A 23,639-nucleotide genomic window follows, 5' to 3' on the forward strand; every position below is an offset into this window, starting at 1 on the left:
CTCCTGTGATCACCGATAGCCATACTAACATGTCTCTCCTTGGTGGTCTAGCTGGCACAGAAGCTGAGAAGAAAAAAACAGTTTCGTGAACACTGAACCTCTCTTTCCTCACTGTTATCCCTACAGCACTGGTAAGATAAATATTTAGAAAAAAACCTCCTTCATAGTCCTTTACTATTGACACTTCATGGATGTTCTAGCACCTACACTACCACTACAATTACCAATTACTTTTCTGCACTCTTACCACTTGTAGCACTTCCTAAGTCTAACAGCAAATATCAGTGGAGACCGTCAGCTAGGTAAAGCATACACATAGTTCCATCAATGCCCTTAGGAAGAAATTATGAACTCAAAGTAGCAAGTTGTTGTGTAAAACACTTCTCTATTTCATGAAGAAGCCACCTCTGACTGCCAGGGATCTCTTCAGCACTCTTACAGAATACCTGAAGAACTGTGAAAAATGGAATATCAAGAGCTCTCACACTTACTTCCCTGTTACTTTTGTTAACAAAAAAAGGCATGATCACCACGTGCTGTTAAGTAAAGGTACCACTCCTTCCAACACTTAACATTAATTCTACATTAAGACATTCAGAGAGCATAGTATGGACACATTCTTTGCATTGGCATTCTTCCAGCACAAGAAAAATTAACCATGTAGGAAAGTTTGCAACTTACTTCAGAACACCTGCTCTTTTGCCACACTCCAGTGCTACTAACAACGATGACTGCTTTTCAAATACAGGAGGACTGCACTGTAACTTTTTGATCAAGAAAATCACAAAGACCTCTTAGAGCAGCGCAGAGGTGCTCCTCTTACCTAGGGAGGCGTAGGACCCCGGGGGCAGCCCGGCTGCGGAGAGGCGCCCAGCTCCAGCTGTCTGTCCAGCAGCATGGCGGGCCTTGGCGCCCGCCGCAGCGTTCACGTCGATGTCACTGCGAGACCTCTGCAGGGTGCCTGGGCTTGGGACGCCCCTGCTGCTGCCTGGAACTACCAGAAAAGGGGAAGAAAAAAAAAAAAGGAGTCGATATTAAATAAAATTAATGATATTTAAGAGAGTAGCATCTTCTATTACCACACCGTGCTTTGAAGAAAGCACGAAAAACTATTTAAAAAACTAGTATTAAACCAAAAATTACTGAGATTAAAAAGCAAACTAGACCTGGTCTTGCCATGAATGGCATATAGAAACAATTTGTGTGACAGCAGTATTTATCTCCATTCAGCATGAAATTTTAGCATTATTTAATGCCAACTGTCTGTTCCCACTGTAGCACAAATGACCTAATTCTGAACCTTCATGTGATTTATTACATTATTGAATGATTCACAACTGTAAGAAAATTCACATCCTTCCTTGAGATACTGAAGGAAGAAAAATATTCCCACATTTCAGCTAAGGTGAGCTGAATGTGTACTCTTGATATGTTTTAGGGTTTAATTGTCGCTCTGATTGTTTAAGATTTTCTAAGCCTTCTGATGTTTACATTCTTGTAGCAAACTTTCTCACACACTTTCTGTAAATATTGTTTTGCATTCTTTTATACAAGAAGAGAAATTTGATAGACTTGGTTTGTCCAGAGTCATTGGAGAAGAGGTACTTTCACCCTCCAATCCACTGTCACTTTTGGAAATCTATAAATGTTGGAGTCAGGAAATAAACTTCCCTTTTTTTTCACCTTGAAAGCAGCAGTGTGTGCGCTTGTGTTGTTTTGTGTCCTATAGGACATCTAATCTTTAGCATTTTTGTATTCACTTTCTGTTATTTACTGAATTTTAACTATTTGCTTAATTTTAACCACTGTTTTAGGTCTTCTAAACTTGACTCCCCTGATCAGTTTCAGTATCCATTCTTAAATTACACTCCATTTGTAAAAAAGCTGCTCAATGATTTACTCTCAAGAAGTTACTAAGACATTATGGGAAAAGAGACTGAAGTTATTAAATTCCAAAAACTAAACACATAATTAAACTCTTTGAATTACAAATATGCCATTTGGCTGCTGTTCTTTATTTATTTATAAAGAGCAACAGCTACATGGGAACAGATGAAAGAGAGAGTGAGTCTTTAATTTCTAATTGCCATAGGCATAACCATGAACAGACCAAAGAATAATGTTTTGTTTCTTTGAGAATGACTGTTCCATGACAAAACTCCAGGACAGCGGATCAATGAATTCAAAATTCATAATGAATTATGTCTTATAATTGAAACAACTGAAACTACATAAAATGTGAAGTGAGTGTGAGGCAATCTGAGCTCCAGGTACAGTTTGTAGTGACATATACCATTATTAATCTAGGAAGCGAGGTAAATGCTGATACAGTAAATTTTTAAGCTGCGTTTAGAACTTTTAATTCATAGAACACGAAGAACAATAACTATGCACTGCACTATATTACCACCACCTTACCTCTGCCTGCAATACTTGCTGGGCTGGCTGCAGACCATTTAGATGACAGAGGCCGACTGAAAAAAGTCAATAAATCCAGTAAGTCTCATGTATCAGATGTAAAAATAAAAAATAAAAGAGCAAAAAAAAAATTTCTGTTCTTTTCTCCCCTTCAACCTTCTCACCATATTTTTTAGATAAATACTTTAAACAGAAAATGGTTAAGAAAACCAGAATTATCTTTTCCCTTACATTTTATAAAACTACATCCTTATCAGAAAGCACTAATCCTTCAGCTACTGACAGGCACACTTTGCTAACAAAGTTCAGGCATTCCAGACTAGGTCACAGAAACATTTAAGGTAGTCAGTACAAGGTTTTAACCACAGGGCTGATCTTAGACATCAGCCATCAAACAAGAACAGTGGGAGATACTGAAAAAGTTTTATTTGTGAGAGACATTATGTGAAGTGGTGTCTGCAGAAACAAGAAAAACAGGTGTCCAACTCATAAGCCTCCTCCAGTCCCAGATGTCTCAAGAATCGAGTTACAAATTAAAAAAGGAAATGCTGATGTTTCCAAGCAGCTAGACTCCATTTCCCCTGTTGGAATGTAGAGGCTCCCATAACTTATAGAAGAAGAAAAATCCCATGTCTTTTCCTCTATGTTTTGCCTTCATTTTGTTCTCACTGCAAAAACAAGTAGTTACTGAAGCACAATCTTCCAGTCTATTCAAGTTTAATTGTGAGCCCATCCTTTGGCCTGTTTGGAAGGGTAAAATGCAGCTGGAGAGACCAGGGAAATGAAAAGGACTGGTAGAAGAAAACATAATAGCATATTCATTGGATAATATTCATTGGTTAAATGTCTGATGGGGAAAGTTTGTATTTGATGAAATAGTTGAGTATTTCATCAACAGTCAAATTTCAAGCCCAATTTCAGCCAAATTTCAGTGTCTCAGCTTTAGTAAAAACAATTCCTTTAATTTTAAACCTAAAAGTAGAGAGAAAAGAGATGCCTCATACTGTGTATTTACGCCAGTTATTAGCTCAGGCACTCAGCAGTAATATAGAGGTCAACACCATAACCTAAATCTTCACAGAAGAATACGTGTTTGCAGCTTGCTCTGAAGAAACCTGCTTTTCTGACATGACCAACTAGTGTTTTGAAGGTACTTTGCCTCAAGTAAGGTGAGGAGGCTGAGGTAGAGCTCCTGACCTTACAACTTGCTCCAAACAAAATTCCCAGACAACTGCCACAATCTACTGCAAATGACATTTTATGTAAACAGTTTCATACAAGTAGGCAGAAGTTAGCACATTTCTCTCTCATTCCTCCATCTTCTCTAAAAAAATTCTGGATTAATGATCTGTATGAGATGTAAGTTCAGAAGGTCAAAAATCACAGAGGATCAGACTTCTAGGAAACCATACCCATATTTCCTAATTTAGCCTATACAGGGGGAATTCAGCATTCACTATAGTAAAAGCCAGAAATAAAATTTTGGGTAACAAACATCCATCTGAATATGAAGTTTGTAATAAATTAATTAAAATTTCATGAATTCCAATATCATCACCTATTCTTTTCATTTCTTATTTTACCCCTCCCTTCCTGTACTTTAGCACTTACACATCTTGCAACATGGAAAGCAACATTTGAAGATTTAAGAGTATTTTAAGATTCTAATTTCCCTGTAATTTAGTTTTTAACAGTATATTACCAGTAACTCATTAACAGCACTTTTATTTTCAGATGGGGAACAGATTAATTTTAACAAGAATATTTAAATGTTTATCTTTGAATAAACATTTGTGGAAAATAAAATGCTGGCAATTGATTGCATCACAGACAATTAATTTTTAAACATTTTTTTATAATTACAAGTATCATAGGAAAGGTAAACCTCTGGTATTTAAGGAATTAGCCCCCCCCAAAAAAAAAGTGAATTCCCATATGTGAGAAGCAGTCTTTGCCTTCAAGCAACAAGTGAGCAGAGAAGCTCTCTGGTTTTGTCAATTAAGATCTGAAATATTAAAAGGTTGAAATACTTTGAGAAGCTTTCTAGCTTCAAAGACAAAAATGGCCACATACTGCTTCTACTACTACTTCACACATTTCCGCTAAAAAGCCAGTAGATTTCTTTTACTATTGGTACCTAAGAAAGCTTTAATTTATTCAGCTCAAGATTGTCTATGTATTTTAATACATCACTGACTGCAGCAGACTCACCCTGTAGTAAGTGGCAGAGCTATGAAATACTGCTAATACATATTCAGTACTGTGAAGACAGGGAGAAAAAAACAAACCAATCTCCAACAAATCTCACTGTTGACATTCCTTTTTCATGCTTGCCAGTGAAAAGACATGATAAAGGAATTACACCATTACAGCTTTTCTAGACCTATTCAGAACATCAGAATGCTGGACATCAATATGATGCTTGAAGATATTTTGGTGTTTAAAGCAGCTGTTAAGGAAAGCTATTATGAATACAGCATCCTAGTATCCAGTTAAAGACTGTCTGTACTTTGCACCTTGCTGGGGTAACACTGCCATATAACAAAACACCAGAGAAGATATTTTAATTAAAAAAATTAGAAGTCACAAAATAAAACTGCAGCTTTTCTGTACTCAACAGGAATCTGGATAATTTGCCTTTGAGAAACTGTGTTTGTTTCTTGGCTCAGAAACAGTGAAGTGTCTCTTACTTGAGGCTCTCCTGTGAGCTGGAGGATGATCTGTCTGACTGAGGGAGAGATGCTATACTGCCAGAATTCTTCAAGTAGGTCTGAAGGCTTCTTTGATAGGGTGGTTCCAGAGAATTGTATAGAGTCTCAGCTTCACTAGGAAAGTGATTTCTAAGACCCAGATAAGCCCTGCAAAAAAAGAATAACCACGCGTAAATGCTCAGTATTTAAAGGGTGGAGTCAGGAAGTAAAGATTACAGAATGAACCATGGATAGGAGTGAAAGGAACTGAGAGTATGTAAAGCACACAGCAATGCTCATCAAGTCAGCTGCATGGACTGAATTAATCTTTTCAAAATAACTTAAGTCTATCCTCTGAATGTCTCACATTCACTCACCAGTTGTGTGGGGAAGCAAAAAGAATTGTTTTCTGGTCTTCCCAAAGTGCTGCAGTTGTTTAAAGATTTAATTAATGGGATTATAATGATTATGCAGCAATATCAACCTTTCTAACTCTTCTTTCAGTGGAATCATCAAATGCTGCACAACTGCACTGACTCACTTGGCTTTGAGAATGTCTTTTGCAAAAGACACTAGGTAGCAATTCAGGACAGAAACATCAAACAAACTTGCTTGTATCTTCTTCAGCCATGGATAGCAGCTTACCTTGGATTAGAACCTTCTATCACTCATTCAGCACATGCACTTTTTCAGAGAAAAATTAATCAAAACTCACTTTCTTGCCTCCACTCTTGCTTCTGCATCAGCATCATGGATACCCTTCTTGATTGTTTCAACCAAGACAGCTGCATGCCTAGAAGAAAGACATTTTTCATGCTATTTTGCTACTCCAAATTCTAAGCAGTAGCTTTACACTTTAATTAACATTTCACCAACTAAAAAACAGCTGCAATGCTAGTTCTTTCCAAAATATGCAGTAAACAAACACTTAAGCACACTGATGACATAACTGTACCTTCTGTAAAGGTTTAGGTCAGCTTACTCCTTCAATCTAAAAGGATTTTAATCTACTTCTGACATACACCCACCTATCACACTTAAAATGTTATTTAAAAATACCTTTTTTAGGACACCTGCCTTCCTGAAATGGAAAAACTATTTCCACTGTTTTATCAATAGTAGGAAAACGGAAAAACTAAGACCATAAGTTTTCTTTCATCTCTGAAAGCTTTTATCATATGTGTTCTAAACCTGAACACAAGTTCAATGAACAGCAAAGTACCCATCAGAACACAAACCTGTGAAGATAAAAAAGTTTTAATTCAAGGTAAGCTTTGGGTGGGAGGTTTGTTATTTGGGGGGTGGGAGAGAGATGGTGGGTTTTGTGGGTTTTTTTAGACACTTTGCCATAAATGATTTCCCCATTACTCCCCTTCTCGGGAGCACCCTGGGGAAGAAGCAATGTGACTAGAATGAGCTGGATGAATTCTTCAGAGCTTTTCTGGATGCCCTTTATTCTCTTTGCTCCCACCCTGTGTTTACAGTGACCAACCTGCAGAACTGATGCACGTACAGTTTTCCCATCTATCTGGAGAAGCCACAACGTGCTCATTAGCACAAAAAGACCTCCAGCCTAAGCCCATTTGCCCTTTCACAGCAAACACACAGATTTCCTCCTGCCAGGAGAAAAGACAGATGCTTACCTGCATATGCATTGCTCACACGCAGGATAGGAGAGGCAGAGGGTAAGGAGAGGAGGCCACAGGAAGCCAAGGCTGTAAGATGCAGCTCTCCTTCCCCCTGGCACCTGAATGAGCCACATGACTTGCTGTGCTAGAAAGGCTATCTATGCCAGAAAGGCTGGCCAACACTCAACAACATAATCCAATTAAAGGATTCAACGACAATATTTCTGTCTTAAATTACATTAGCAGTTTATTTTAGGGGAAAAAGTATACTGGCCCATACCTTTCCAGTGAATGTGTTTGCCACTCTTGTAATAACAGGTCTAAAAATTCAAAGGAGCGCCTAAAAACACAGAACCAAAGTCATAATTAAATACTCATTTCTCTAATGTGCTTGTGGAATAAACACAAACTTACTCTCTCCCCCTGAGGGAAATAAATGAAATAATTGATCATCTTATTGGAAACTTAAAATATTCTGTATATTAAGCAAACACGCAGGCTAACTAATCTTAAACTTCAAAATAATAGACATGGTTCAATTTACAATGTGCTGTTCAAGTCATGTTATTACACACACCCCATGTCAACTGTATTAGATGACATAAACAAATGAAGTTGAAAAAATTTGTAGAGTATAAAATCCTAATATAAAAAAATATTAAAGACACAATATAGGATTTCTGTGGCAGTATACTTCTGTCCCAAACACTATTCCCCCATCCTTCCATCTGCTACTGCTGAGTATGTAGCATAAAGAAAAACACGAGACCATTAGCAGAGGCCTCTGCATATAAAAAGAACTGCAAAATATTTTCTGGCACTGTACTAATGAAGATATCTAACTGTATTCATTATTAATTTGGGAATCTTGACAATTTAGCAAAGTGCCATTAGCAAAAAGCATACTTTTAAAAACTATGTCTGAAGCTAGATCCTGATGAAAAATCAAACTGACACAGATTAGGAAGGTGTAGATAATTTTCAGGCATGTAGTGAACCTGACAGCCTGAAACTATCTCTTTTTCTGGTTATTCAGCATTTTGGACCTGTTCTGGAGGGACAAATTTGGTTTTTATTCTGCCCAAATCCTTTGGACATTGGCAAGGCATGGCAAGAAGCCCTGCAATGCTTTTCACTATTACAACCAATCTAGTGTTTTGCTGTCTTCCCAAAAGAATGAAGCAATATGGAGACAATGCCTTCAGTGATGCTCACTGGATTGTGAACTGCAGTACCAAAGCCACCTGCAGTCTAATGTTCCTCAGTAAAGGCACAGCACGTGGAGGCACTGAAGCCCTGTGAATTGTTCAGCAGTCAAACCAGAAGTTGTGGCAGCTCAGTACAATCTGGGTTGAGGTAACACTTGCTCTGGATGCAAAAGCAGCTTAGACTCAAAAAAAGTAATTCAGATGCTCAAGTTGTTCCTGCATGCACACAGTCACTTCGCTTTCAGGACTAGTGTCAGTCCAGAAACAGCATTAACTGCTCTTGTGTGATTCGGTACAGAAAATGACACTGTCAAAACACAATTCATTTCTTAAGAGCCATCCCATGGGTTCAAGCATCATGTTCTCAGAGAAAGCAACATGCTGGAGATGTAGCTGAGCTGCTGAACACCACAACACATGGATGCTCTATGTCCTAAGGTAGCTGCCACTTTCTCAAGGCTGAAATTAAAATTTGCAGTTTGCAGTTTACTAGCTAACAGTTTTGTGTGTTCAGCATTTATGGCCACAAATCTTCTAATTTCTTAATTTTCAACATATGATAATTGTATTTTAAAAAGCAACAGCCTTGGTAATTATCATTTATAATGTACCCACCTTCTAACTGCAACTGATTTTGAGGTACAGTTGCTTGTTATTAAAGGTATGAGTCGTGGCACATGAGTATGCTGCCAAAAAAAGGACAATGCAGTTAATGAGAAAAGCATTCCTGAATCCTGAATTTGTACTGTACTTATTAATTCAAACAGAATTTACACCATAATAAAAACTGCAATAATTTAAACTGCTTACCAAAACTTAATCATAAAATACTATAAAATGAAAGACTGCTGTTAGCATGTCAATTGATTAAAGCTAGTTTCTTCCAAAAGGTCAAGCAAAAACCACTTCCATTGCCATGATATCATGATATACAATACTTTGCTGTCAAAAGTAATATAAGAAGTTCAAATGTAGCTGTCTGCTCAAAGGAGCTGAAAGTTGATGCTATTTTAGTTTTACCACAGGAAAAAAAAATAGACATAGCTGTCTTGGAAGTCAAGGTTAGAGAGCAAAAAGTGAATCAATGAATATGAAAATATAGGCATTCTTAAAAGGATCAGTATGATTAGTATCACAAGGATTAAATATATTTAATGCAAAATATGTCAATAAAGTAATAAAAGCACTGATATAGAAGCAAGCTTATATATATAATCTATATGGAAACACCTGATGGGAGAAGAAAACTATTAAACTATGCACAAGATAAACTACATTCAATCCAAATGCATTACAGAATTCAGAATTAAAGCTGCCTTACTTCGCTTTTCTTAACTAATTGTAGACACAAAGCATTACCATTTTAATTTCAAGTAAGAGGTTCAACAAATCTATTTTCAGTTAATTTCTTTGGTCCTTTCTTGATTAAATACCTACAGTAAATAGTCCCCAACACAGTGTGAAAGACTAGGCTAATTTAAAAAAATCCAAGATCTTCAGAAATACAGTACTGAAGAATTCTTACTCTCTCATGTATCACAGCTGCAGGATATAAACACACAAATCACAAAAAAAGCAGAGATAATCATCAGCTCACAGAGTACTGCCAATTTTAGGATTAGGAAGGAATTAATAAAAAATTCTGGAAGAGCCTAGCAGTTACATTTGTTTGTCCTGATATACTTTTAAACACAGTTTTAGGGGGTTTGTTTGTGTTTTGTATAGATTGTAAATTGAAAAGAGGCATATGACTTCCAGAAAGGGACAATGGGCAAATCAGGGTAAAAGTAAAGTTTTTACAGATGGAGTAACCCATGCATTCCAAGTATTTGGAACTAATGAGTTGCAATTTCTAGAAAGTTATTTTGCAAAGGAATCAAAGCCCCAGGCTTGTCTTCATTCTGTTTTTAACATGTCATACTTCACCTGCTGCTCCTTTGAGGATGTAATGATGTGCTTCATTGCAAACCACCTTGAAGATCAGTTGACAAACCTGAATCTCGCCTCCTTCTGAGAAAGATTTCTGCTACCATGCCATCTCTCCATGATTCCCTCCCCGCCCCCCACCTTTTTTTAAATTGGCTTCCTGATGTACTAAGTGTCAAGAAAGAAAAACCAGACTGCAGTGTAAGAACTTCCTGCAGAAGAAAGATGAAATCCAATGAAGGTACAAAGACGTGATGAAGCTCTTCAAGATCACTGGTATTACACAGCCTCCCTGTTTCTATGCAGACTCTCTCCAGAGCAATCACACAGTAAAGCACCAGGATCTGAACTGGCTGTCACTGGATGCTCGTGGGAATTTTTGAGTAAAACACTGACTCCAAAAACTGTAGTAGCTTGGGTTCTAAATATTCAATTGATCAAAGACCCCCCTGACCAAGACTCATTTAGTCCAAAGGACAGAAGCCCAAACAGACATGGGAATACACTTCTTTTTGATATTTAATTCTGAAAACTGAATTTTCTACTAAAAAACCTCACATATGCCATTTATTGGTTGGGTATTTGAACACTGTAGGTAGGATTTTCTTGGTTTTTTATGCTTCAAATCCACTATGTTAAGTCACAGCTAGGAACAGAAATTTAAGCAAAACCAGGGCAACTATAGCTGACGTGTAAGCTTGTCTTCAAATTAACTAAACCAATAAAGTCAATTTAATGTAATTGGTGAATGTTTATAATTTCTTACATGCCAGAGCTTGTCTTACATTACTGCAAATGGTATTGTTCTCTTACAACTTTAATTATCCTGTGTAAGGTGTATTCTTTCCCTCTCAAGTCTGTGCCATCTCACAGTGAAGTGTAAGAGTCTGGGGAAAAAATACCGAGGAGTTTTGTGTTAGCCCAAGTGCTAATGCAAAGGTCATGCATGCAGAGGTCTCAGAGCACATTCTCAGAGGCACAGAGAGACAAAGCAATATACATTCTGAACCATACTGAAGATGGCAACAAAAGGTGTAAGTCATGAAACCTCTTAGTTTTCCAACAACACCACAACCTCTAATGCAGAAACTACAGGCAATCTCCCACTTTATGTGAAACACACCAGTACAAGTCCCAAAACTCTAAACATCTTGCCTGAGACACCAGTCAGTAGATGCTCAAAGAACATTCAGTAGAAAACAGCTAGGATAGAGCACTCCTCTGTTCTGTATGTTATAGCTTTGGGGACTCAGCTTGGAAAGTGCTTGAATTTAGAAATTCAAGTCTCTATTGGATTTTTCTTCACGAACTTGTGCTTTCTGAACTGATCCAGGCATGTGTAGCCTCTTCAACATTTTATCATTAACTCCATGGTTCCAAATTTTTTTTTGGAGGTGAGTGTATATGTAGAAAGAAATAACTTTGTTTTGTTTGCACTATTTAAATTCTCACTAGTTTCTTAACTACTAGCTTAACTTTGTCTTTTCCAAGAAGGCAGTTAAAAGCAGTTACCCTTTGAAACACACTTGGTCTTTTTTCAATTAACACATTACAAAAAAATCCCAAACCCACGAAAATAGACTAGCTTTTCACATCTATTCTTCTATCTTTACTATGACAATGCTGTCAGTTGGTTTCAACGATATGTAGCATTTGTCAACCCATGAGAAACATTACTCCTTTGTTAAAGAATGATTTAAAAACCTGTATTTCAGTGTAGTTGTTATCTCTGCCAACAGCCATGACCTGAAAATTCCTAGCAGGTGAAGTGAGACTGGAACACCTACCCGAATGATGAACCTGATGGCTGCACACCCAGAGGTTGCCATCACTTTGGCGCTGTTGGGAACCAGGTTAAAAAGAGTAGGCACAATTGCTTCAGCGCCATGGTCAAACTTGTTTCCCAGAACAGTTGAAAGGTGGCTGTTTAGAGGAAACATAAATTAATTTCTTAGACTTAAAATAACAAAGTTCATTGTGGATTTTAAAGATTTATCCTTCTAAACAACAGAATTTCTTAATATCATGATTTCCAGGAACACTAAGAAACCAAACATGAATAACTTTGCTTCATAATGAAAAAACAAGTGCTACAACTGGAAAGCATAAATTTTCATGTCCACATAAAGTATCACTGTATTTCTGCTTTTTAACAGACTGAGATCTATAATTCCAAAATTTTAATTAATTATTGAGGTTTTTTCCTTTTGAATGCAGGCAAAACTTCTAAACTCACCACAATCAGCCAACCATAAAATTTGACCCCCTTGTCTGTTAAAGGTTACATTTTCAGTTTTAACAAATATAAAAACACATGCCACACACAGTAATTTAACTGTCCATTGGTGACAACAAATGCTTCCTTTGTGCAGAGACTATATAAAAAAGAATTTGTAGCCAGCAGCAAATGACACATCAAATATATCAAAGTTTTAGGGATCAAGGAAAATTCCAGGTTGTTAGGCCTGCATGAGAATATTTGCAGAGTACTTTTAGACTGCTCCTGACTTCATGTTGGGAATGATTATTACAATTTTCTCAAAGTCTCAATTTCCTTGGAAAGGGCAGTTGTATGCTTCAGCATTTCCTCTCAGTCTGTTCAAACAAGAGACCAAAATGTGGTGTCCTGTTTCAGATGGTCACTGAAAATCAGTGGTTACACTAATGTCTTTCCAGAGGATAAAAAAAGTCATGGAAAACATAGAAATGTCAAAGACTACTCTGGTTTTCCCCTCTGCCCTTCAATTTAAAGGAGTCCATGAGATGCTAGGCGTGAAGATTTTATTTCAGTTTAGCCACAGCTTCTAAAATTATTACGCTCATCCGTCTCGTGCCCAGACAGACAACCCTGGAAGTTCAAGGCTAGGCTAGATGGGGCTTTGAGCAACCTGGTCCAGGACAAGGTGTCCCTGGACTGCCAACAGGGTTGGAACCAGATGATCTTTAAGGCTCCTTCCAAGCCAAACCAAATCCCTGATTCCATAAGAGGTATTACCTCAGCAAAATGCTCTATGTTCAAACCACTACAGCACTGTTTACATTGTCTTTACAAGCAGTGCTAGTGAGGTGCTCTGCCAATCACCCAAGCATAAGTGATCCTAAGGTAAGTCCCCAGTATCATTCACAGCAGTTGGTATTAACCTGCACTAACGATGACTTGGCAATGATGGTAACTGGTTATGCACATACAAGTCATTATAGGATTATAAACCATGTGTGTCCCCTCAGAGAACAAATTCCTTTAAGCATTTCTTTTCCTCTGTGGCTTCAGATCCTGACTTGACTCTATCAGTCACAGAGTACAGCAGTCCAACAAGAGAATCCCTCCTCTGAGAGACACTGATAAAGCACCACTAAGCCAGCCCCACAGTAGCATCTAGCAAGGTGCACAAGGCACAGGAACTGTACTTACGCTACAGTAATGCAGGCTTCTCTAACCACCTGGGATCTGAGATCCTTGGCTGACAGCTTGAAAGCACCATCCAACAGCCGTAAATGCTGGAAAAATCCATCGTACTGTGCAGCTCCAGCAACAAGCAAGGACCGAACCTTCTTCAGCTAAAAAAATATCAGCATTTGGGTTAGGACACTGCCAACATGCATTTCAAAACAAAAGAAAAAGGAACAGCTTCACTATGCAAAAATACATGTTGGCATTCCTTAAAGCAAAATTTTCAAAATATATGGCAGGGATTAAAAAGAGCTGTAAAAAATTAATACTAAGCTCTAGAGGTAAAAAAAAAATCTCAGAATCCAGAATACAAATATACAAACACATACTTCCGTTCACATACCTGTTTATAAGCATTAAGATGCCATAAATCTGATTTAAAAATAGAAATGGTACATACACACAAAAATTTTAACCCTGTAAGTGGAACTTTTCAAAGCTGCACACAAGAGATGTTAATGTTAGCAGTAAACCTGTAGAATATGCAACTTTACATAAATGCCAAACTTAAACATCTGTGACGGCTTTTAGAAAAGCTTCCACTTAAATGTCAGCAAAAACGCATTTCAGACTTAAACCACTCAAACTTACTTACTATACAGAAATTCAAGGTGTAAAAACTAAAATGAAAATTTCTTTCATTACATGGAGTGCAATGACTTTAGGAAAAAATATTTTAGAATATCTGGCTGTCTGTGCTTTATGAAATGCACCCACCCAAACCTAAAATCAGATTAAAAGTTTACCGCATTAGTTCGCTGATCCCAATCATGTTTGTCATCTGAGAGAATTTCCCTGATTTTGTTCAACGTTTCTTCAAGTTCTCGACTAGAATAAATCTGTAGTATTAAAAATAATAATAAAAAAAAATCAGGAAGTTCATATTGTTAATATCCCAGGTAATGTGATGAAGAAAAACAGCTTGATAAGAGTGAAAATACAATTCTAATCCCACAAATCTTACCCCTAAAGTTCCAGAGATCTGTGTAAGAGTCATAAATGGGCATTTTAAGACCAGTCTGTAAGGATATCACTGAGTAATGAATATTCATGAAAAAAAAAAGGCTGAAGAAGCAACATTTTCCCTTCACCATTTTCCTTTTCTTTTAGCTCATCACAAAGATTTTAACTTTCACCTTCGTGATGAGCTAAACATACCCACAATTTCATTAACTCCACTTAAAAAAATAAATAATTCAATAGGAGCAGAGGTTTCAGACAATCTGCTGCAATACTGTTGAAACTCAGTTTCATTTTCATAGTCTTATAATGAAACTCGACCAACATTTTAATTCATTGCAACTCTTTTGGAGCTGGGACTCTCTGGGGAACTAACTGTGCTGTGAGAACACTAAAACTAAAATTTGTCCGAAAAATTAAAGGGCTTCCATAGCTTCTCTATGTATTGCTACTTTAGGACTATCATTTATTAACTTATACAGTCAGTAAATAAATATAAGGAGCCACCTCTAGTCAGAATTCTCACTATACAGTAAGACTACCAATATCAAAGCCTGAGCAATCTAATCATGCAACAGTCACTATTTGTTTATAAATGAATTAATGTCTTTATTGAACTGCACATGTCTAAGAACAGATTTTTAAAGAAGAAAGGCCTACTTGTGAAAAAATATTATTTTTAAATTAACTGATTTCTCTTCTATTTTCCTGGACATAACTCAAAGGATGCTTTTTTCTGTTTACACTGCATACACAAAATTTCTAGTTCTTTTTCTTTTCAGACTGAGAACAAGTTTAGGAGAATATGAAGCAAATTACTAAACAGAAACTTAAGCTGGCCTGTTTTTGTTTTTTTTGGTTTGGTTTATTTTTTTGGTTTGTTTTGGTTTTTTTTCCCCCTTTGTTTTGTTTTTATCTTTTTTTAAGTATCATCAGCTAAATATTTCCAGTTTTTTGGATCAGAAGGTTTTTTTATGTAAACACATTAGGCAAAACTCACTGGCCCACACACAAGCACCTGACACCACCTGACATACCTTCCAGACACAGGGCTGGCAGATGTGGGTCAGGACTTCAAGGAAACTCATGCCTTTCTACAGTGGAAGCTAGACACCAGCATAACTTATGTAGCACCTAAACAGCAGGACCTGATGCTCCCTCATTATTTAAGACATAATTTTTGTATGTGCAAGAGCACACAGAGGTAACAAGGGCCAGTGGTTAGGCCACCTTGTTTTGCATGAACTGGTTAAAAGCTGTGTCTCTTGAACACACTGTTGTTCTAGCACGTATATATGCATCTTTGATCTTATTACTAAAATGAGGCAATGTCTTTCTTCGGTTCTGCAGTTACATTGAATGATTCTTTTCTTTAAAATATCTTAATTTCCAAGGCATCTTCAAATTATTGTAGGGATTATTCCAAATACAGTCCAGTTTTCCAGTTTCCTGAGCACATCAAATAAATTTAACCTACAAAAGATATGGAACCTTAACTCTACTGACATCTACTCTTTTCCCAACACTTTAACAGAATGCGGTTGTGGAGGTATGCATATTTCATGCTGGAATCTGGAGGAGGTGAAAGACATCACAGCTCTAAAACACCTTCATACTGGATTTCCAGAAAAAAAAGGGTAGGAACCTTCTGAGAAACAGATTAATTAGTACACCCAGACCAGCTTCACTGTAAGGTGTAAAATGCCTTCTGAATATACTTTACCAACAAAAGAGAGATTTTTATTGCCATGCAGCTGTGTGAGCTCTTCCAGGATACACTGTGGAAGCAGCTTTGCACTTCTATACACTTCTATGACTGCATCCATAAAAACCAGAAAGCTGTTCCTCGTGATTATTGTTTCCTTCACGGGAAGTCACTAAATATCTCATGTATTACTTACTTAAAATGAACAAATGACTTAATGAAAAAAATTGGGTCCAAGTGTAAGATGCTTTCTACTCCACCACCCACAAAACATGAGTTTTGTATCACCATTTAAGATATTTGTGTATACTATTAATAGTTGTTAAACAACCCTAGTGGTAGCCTATTAATAGTTAAACAACCCTAGTTTATTCTAACACTAATTCGGTAAGTACCACACTCTGAAAAAACCTAAGTATTATGTGTATCTCACTAAGCTTTTTTATGAAAATTAATTTCCATTCTGAAAGAAAATTTTTATTTTTGTGTGAAATTGTAAAGGACTAGTCACTGGTTAACTCAAGATGCAGTTTCATACTACAGTGACACTTCATGCCATCAGAATTCACCATGTGATTCAACCCCCTCAGGATCTCCCTTTACCACAACTCTCTCTTTGACCTGTCTCCTGCTCAGTTCAGACCTTTAATACACAGAAAGCTCATCCTACAAGAGGAGAGGCAAGAATTTCTTTGCCAACTCAGCATTTCTCTGTGAATTTATCATAAAGTGAGGTGCAACAAGAATGGAAGCAGCATGATGCCTTTTGGTGGCATCAAACTGAGGACTGACAATGCACACTCAAATCCCAGACTGAAGTCCTGGTCAAGGTACAAAAACCTTTTGCAAGCTGTTTCATTAAGCAAATCCAGAAAATATAACTTTTCTGTTGTCAGCCTCTGTGTCACAAGAGACCATGTTGTACAGTATAGTTACTGCTGCAAGACTAAAACATGCTGGGCACCAGGCAAACACAGAAGCAACCTGTACAACGGGTTAATGTCCACCCCATTAGCATTTCCAGGCAAGGAATTCAATTTTTTCTTTAATTACTTGGCACATATAGAACTGGGCTTAGGAATATTCAAATTGGCATTGCAGTGTAGAATTTAATAAGCGGTATAATTTTATTTTGTCATGAAACGAAAACCATAATTCCACTGAAAAATCCTGTATTTTCAAGGTTGCACATACCTACCTTAATTTCACAGGAATAAAAGGGAAAATTTTAATAATTTCTTTTTTCCCTGCCCTCAATTAATTACACTTTTAGGAGGCCAAGATGAAATTACGTATTCAGCCAATGACATAATGCATTTTTTGCTCAGAAGTTCCCACATCAGACTCTATAAAAAGAACTGAACTTGTTTTTAAACAAATTTTAGCTATTAATGGGAGTTTTTCCTAATAACCCGAACACAGAATTTTCTTCTGTTTCAGCAAAGGCTTTAGTTGTAAAAACAGGGTGGTTGTAACCTTGAATATGAGGGCACGATCCTGTCACTACAGTACTTTTTAGCACACAGATCCATCAGACTACATCTAAAAATCACCCATCTTCTTCATAAACTGCTGCTATCCATTAGAGGGCAACATAAACACACCTCCTTAAAGGCAACTGTAACATCAAAGACAGAAAAATTAAAAGCTCAAACACAAGTAAGAACAATAACTATACAGATGGAAAGTATTTTCAAATGGGGATTTAAAAACTGGGTACAAGTAAACAATATGATATTCCTAAAAAAAGATGAGCAGTCATATGAACAGCTTACTGGAAAGTCAGATATACCATCAGAGACTTTTAAGGATGACTTAAAACATACCCATAGTGTAAGTAACCTCAAGTTATTTGATTAATTCAAATGCACTTAATCTTGATCCAGAATTGAATCTGGTTTTCCTTTTTTACTTTCATTGAAGCCACTTCTCAAACCCATAAATGCAATGAAAACAGAAGAGACACAGGAATGGGCCCAGTAACGCCCAAACAACTCTCTCTCCTCGTGCTGTCCTTTGCTTTTAGAATAATTTGGTAAAATACAGGTCATAAACATTCTTTTCTCACAAGTCTAACAGAGAAATTTCCCACTTCCTTAGTAATTAACATGGTTGCAAAACATGAAATCTGCTTTGGTTTTTTTCTTTTTCTGGAAGATGAGAGACTGTCTACAGCCAGAAGCATGAAGTTGGCCAGGAAGTCATTATTCCTAAGGACACCAAAAAAAAAAAAAAAAAGCTTTCTCTTGTGTGCTCATCCATGAAACAAACTGGTAATTTTGGAGTCAGCTACATATTTCTCTCCTGCCTCCTCACCTCAGCTTGAGGGGTATCAGAAAAGACTCATGTCTTTCTTCCCTATCTCCTGCAGCTTAGAGAATGACCTGCCTTCCTAGGCCATTCAGCAGTCAGACAGAAAATAACACGTGTTGGTCTGTGTCCTGTGGTCAGCCCAGTTTTGTTCCTGCAGTGTTACCAACCAGCCTGAGTAATTAGAGAACTCTGTGTGGGACTCTGTGCTTAGGACAGCACACACTAAGGCACTTAACCACAAGCATCACGTTCTCTGTTCTGTGGAACATTCTCTGTTCAACATAACAGGGATAAACAATATTAAGAGCTGCATGTTTTTATCCTCCGAAGAATTCTTAACACAGTCTGAAGAGGCAAAGACACATAAAGCTCTTACAGTGTTAGACAAAGACTTCCTTGATGTGACAGGGATCATGGAGACTGAGTGCTCCTTCAAGAAAGCAGACAGTATTGCTGCCTGCAGAAGCAGATCTAACAAATAACTATGCTTGGGAAATAAAAATAGAACAAAAGTACATATCAGGAAAGGGGAGTCTTACAAAATCCTTCTGTCATTTGGGAACTATGGCTTACTGAGATTTTGGTTGTGTTCCACACCTCAGCTCCTCAAGGAAAACTTAGTCAAAATAGCCCTCGTACACTACACACATATTAAATGACTCAACTATGTGAAAGTATCAAATACATGCAATTCCCACACTAAAAGAATAGAAATTCAAATCTGATCTTCTTAATTAAGAATTCGGAATCCAACAAGTTCATTAATATGAAAATAAGGCACTAGATTAAATTTTTTTAGGTATTACTAGAATAAGGACATGTATACCAGACACACATCATTACAATTCAGACAAATTTGAAAATAAATTCTTGCTGTTTAAATTATTTGCCTATATTATTATTCCTTGATTATGCCTTGAAATTGTAGCCCTAAACTTTCCAAATATCATGTTAAGCTTTTTCTTATTAAAACATCCAATTATTTTCACTAGTTCATTGAAAAAGTTTGAGAAAAGCAATAAGGCATTGTAGCCAAAACACAATGTGGTAATAATTAGTAGGACAGTAAAGAAAAGGTGGCATTTTTTTTGTTAACTCCTGGGAAAATATAAAGAGCTTTCCATGTAGACTCTAAGGTCAGAAAGAGGGAAAAGTAACGATGCTTGCTTAGAACAATGTAAAATTATGTAAATTGAAAAAGCATGTTAACCCATTATTGTAAATAAATATTTCTGAAGACAAACATGAATATACACAGCCTCTTACCTGTACAGTAGGAACATCTGTAAATGCCTTAATAAAATCATCCTCATCCACAGCTCCAGCTCCTCCTTCTTTAGAGGAACCTAAATGAACATAAAATACTGTTAAAACAGAATGCAACATACAACAAGGTTTTAAATCTCTTACCACCATCTTTCACCATACCTACTTTCAAATATTTAATATATCTTAAAAAAATGCTGCATTTTTGTGCAGAATCTCAAGACCTTGAACTCTGACTTCACCATGAAAAAAAAATACCTTTTTTATCCAAAATGAACAATTCCAAGTAACTTCTAATTTGACAAATTTAATGGTGTCATAATTTTTATTTTTGCGTCTAATTGGAAACATGTTTCATATAACAATCCCCCTAGCAGCTTTTGCATTCCATTCTGAGACCTGCACCCTGACAACAAAGATGTTCTAAAATAAAGCCCCAAATTTCAAATTATTTACCAGAGCAAGAGCTATTCATCACTAAATGGAATTCCTCAGGATGAATTTTCATCTTAACATATGTGCCTTAAGTAATCAACCCTGAAAGCCTGGGCGTTGATTTTTATCTTTTCCAGTATTCTCACATGAAGCTAAGAAGTGTGAGGTACATTTCTTAGTCTTAAGGTTACAAGAACTTCAACAACAAAAGACAAGACACAGTGAGGAGAATTTGCAATGGAGCAAAATCTGAACTTCAGTGACCTTGTTTGCAGACCACTCATGATGGAACTGTTCTCACATGACAGCCAAAGAGGCCCAGCAGAAGGCCCAGGGAAGAATTCTGACAGGTAACCACCTGCTGGTTTCACACTGGTATACCTTGCAAATTTCATTAACATCTTGTCTTAGAAGCTAAGACAACTCTAAGCAAGAAAAGTATTTGAAAATAATGTCTGATTTTGCTTTCCTGAAAAAACTCAGGTAATCAAGAAAGCCCCCCTTTTTAAAGAAATGAGCTCAAGTTTGCTATCAAATTAAAGAACAAGGTCATAAAATCCAGGCTACACTACAAGTTTAGAACTCTAAGCACAAGGTGAAGCTTGGCAGAATCCTTGAGTATCTTCAATAATTGCATCAGGAAGGTAATACGACAACATATTAACCACATGGAATCAGTCCAGTTGAACATTTCCTTTCTAAAAGGAAAAACATAATCTGTCATAGCAAATTTGGGAACAAGTGCCTCTTTCAGAGTGAGACCTACAGGATAGATGGCAGAATGTCCTCCCTGCCTGGCAGAATGAAATGGAGGCATCACACAGAGAAGACACATATTTCACTAACTACAGAACAAATAAAAACCATAAAGAAAAAGCATTTAAGAGGCTGAATGGTCAACCAAGAACAAAAAGCTACAAATTCTTGATAAATCAAATTTTTGATGGCTGCACTCCAAGAACCATGGTTTACAGTCCCTGACCTCTTAATTCTAGTGAAGGAAATTATGTCTGCTGTGTTTGTATACATGTGCAGTTTGGAAGCATGAGGGTGCACTACTACTACAAATTTGGTGGCAACTTACTAGATCTCAACACTGCTGTGCAGAACAAGATCTCTCAGATACCTCTGTGGCTCATTAGGGTAAAACCACAGAATCTGGACACAGTACCTGCAGTATGATATAGGAACATCTAATAGATTTTGAGTGCCTTAGCTCAAGGATGCTGTAAAGAGATGCTGTGCACAATACATTTCAATGTGTGCATCTCCAACACCATCTGTCACAATTGCCAGTGGCAGCCAGAAGAGAAAAAAGAAATTATAAACACCTCTTTCTTCTTTCAGAGAGCAAAGGGAACAAACCCTTCCAAAAAGTTAATGACTTTTTGACCAGCTAAAAAAAATGAAGAGGGAAAGATTGATTTACACTCAGAACACACCCTTCTGCCACACAAACTTGTACAGCTCTTCAAAGGGAGAATACCCTTGTCAGAGCAGAATTTTGTGGAGAGACACCTTGAAAGAAGTAATTTGGCCCAGAGGCACCACGTTAGAGTAGGTGGTACAAACAGCTACTTAGATGTTCAGATCATAACCTCATTTGTTTGTCCATAAATACTCCAACAGTTAAGGAAGTCTCATAGAAACAAAATAGAGTCAATATACAATACCTACTCATGAAAAGTAAATAGAAAAGTAAGGTTATAAAAGTTCTGTATTATTATTCAGTTACATAAATACACAAATACCTATGCTAACACAGGGAAAAAAGTACTTTGCATTCCCATCCTTTACTTACCATTTTTTTTTCTAGGGAATAAACTACAGAAACATTACAAATTGACACATATAGGCCATGAACACAGAAATACAGAAAAATGTTTGGGTTTCAAGTGTTTGTAGTTCACTGCTGTACACCATAAAGATTAAAAGAAGATAAAGTTGCCCTTGCTAAGTAAGTAAATGCTGTCACCTTCAGTCTACCCTAAAGTATCACTTTTAAAATTAGGGAACAGCATGACTTAATGACAGATATTTCTAGCACCTAAACATTATCTAGTAATGCATCCTGAGGATTAAGGAAAATCCTTTATCCAAAGAATAACAATTTTTTACTTCAAAAAGAGAAAGAAGAGGGACAGACTACTATTAAAATCCATTTGACATAGTACAGACACAGAGAACTTTCCATCTTTCTGAGTTTCAACAACTAGTTCACAACTAAAAACCCGTTTTCCTTCTCCAAAAGTTGTTTTATTACCTTGTTGACTGGTAAAAAAATAAAAAAGTTATATGGTTCAAAGCTATCTGTAAACCACATTTCACTTCTATTTCACTGATCCTTTGCCACAACTGCACGATGGCATATGCATACCAGAACAAAGTATTAAGTAACTTATTTTCATACAGTATAGAAGTCAAAAGTCCACACTGCCTAAAGAGGAAAAATACTCTTCAATTTTTCCCTTCCCTTTCCAATTTCTCTGTAAGTATTTTTACCAATTCTGTTTACCAAGTCACTGTTTCTGTAGAGACAATCAAAAAATGACAGAACTCCACCTGCTGTTTCCCAATTCAGGAGAAAGTATTTTACTGTGCTCACAAGATACATAACAGTCATACACATGCAGATGCCTTCAAAGGATCTCTCATGCTTTTGTAAGGCTTGACTCTCCTCCACAAAAGCAACACCAGAGCTTTAGTAAATTCTCAATACAGACAGTGCTGCCTCCAGACCCCAGACTGATACATCTGTCAAAGCATACATACAATCTGTTTTGTTGCTTACCTTCTCAGACCAAACCTGTGATCACAAATTTCTTATATCTCTCTCTAGTATTAATTCCTTCCACTGAACAGTGCATGTTCAAGGCTCCCCACAGAACACACACTCCTTTGACCAAATAGGGACAGGTTCAGCTACTGCATTCCTAAAGGCAAGAACACTATAAACAATTCTAGGGGGCTTGAACCCCACTGCATTTTTAACATCTTTAAGTGCTCAGCACACAGCTAAAATTCAGAGCCTCATCAGTTGGGTAATTATATTACCCTGTCTTAGGACTTGAATCCAACCGAGTTTTTTTTTCAGCTGAGACCCAGAAGAAAAAATTCTCTCATGGAGAGGAATAAAAATACATTCAAGACATTTATCTACATTGTTTGTTAGTTTTCATTCCTAACCTTTACTTTTTCTTATCCTCAAGCCTCTTAGTTAGACAGACTCTCAGAGAGCCCTGGAAGCCTGAGTTTGACTTGAGGAAGCTGGTGAGAATATACCAAATATAAGAGACAGACCTGAAATGGAAACATATCACGGCACCTAAAGTCCCTCTCAGTTTTACAGTGGAGTGGTGGGGATTTTGAGAGGTTTCTCTTTTTTGTGTATATGTTTTCAAGTTTGTTTTGTTTTTTAAACTGAAGTTCAATGAGTCTAGAAATGGAAGCAAAAAAAAAAAAAAAAAAAAACCCTCACTTCTTGCAGACTGCTAAGAGAGATGACATTTTTATGAGTTAAACTTAAAGTTTTCTAACACTTTGCAAGGCCCTAGGAGTCTTTTTTTGGAAGAAGGTTTATTCCAGTCATAAGGCTGAATTCAGCACTGAGAATAACTCAACACCAGAAAGAATATTGTA

General features: G+C 36.9%; 1 protein-coding gene across 12 annotated transcripts in view; it reads right to left on the minus strand.

Annotated features, from left to right (window-relative positions):
- The window catches only part of CLASP2 (cytoplasmic linker associated protein 2), a 145,997-nt gene that overhangs the window by 53,615 nt on the left and 68,743 nt on the right, over nucleotides 1-23,639 (minus strand). For all 12 annotated transcript variants that reach the window (XM_050970775.1, XM_050970773.1, XM_050970774.1 and 9 more), the window contains 10 exons: nucleotides 19,566-19,645; nucleotides 14,068-14,160; nucleotides 13,283-13,428; nucleotides 11,658-11,793; nucleotides 8,560-8,630; nucleotides 7,017-7,076; nucleotides 5,824-5,901; nucleotides 5,109-5,276; nucleotides 2,419-2,474; nucleotides 824-994 (listed from right to left, as the gene is read on the minus strand). In XM_050970775.1, coding sequence (XP_050826732.1) covers nucleotides 824-994; nucleotides 2,419-2,474; nucleotides 5,109-5,276; nucleotides 5,824-5,901; nucleotides 7,017-7,076; nucleotides 8,560-8,630; nucleotides 11,658-11,793; nucleotides 13,283-13,428; nucleotides 14,068-14,160; nucleotides 19,566-19,645 — 1,059 coding nt within the window. The remainder of the gene's footprint in view (nucleotides 1-823; nucleotides 995-2,418; nucleotides 2,475-5,108; nucleotides 5,277-5,823; nucleotides 5,902-7,016; nucleotides 7,077-8,559; nucleotides 8,631-11,657; nucleotides 11,794-13,282; nucleotides 13,429-14,067; nucleotides 14,161-19,565; nucleotides 19,646-23,639) is intronic.

Source organism: Serinus canaria, chromosome 2 (assembly GCF_022539315.1).
Source record: "Serinus canaria isolate serCan28SL12 chromosome 2, serCan2020, whole genome shotgun sequence".
NCBI classification, from domain to species: Eukaryota; Metazoa; Chordata; class Aves; order Passeriformes; family Fringillidae; genus Serinus; species Serinus canaria.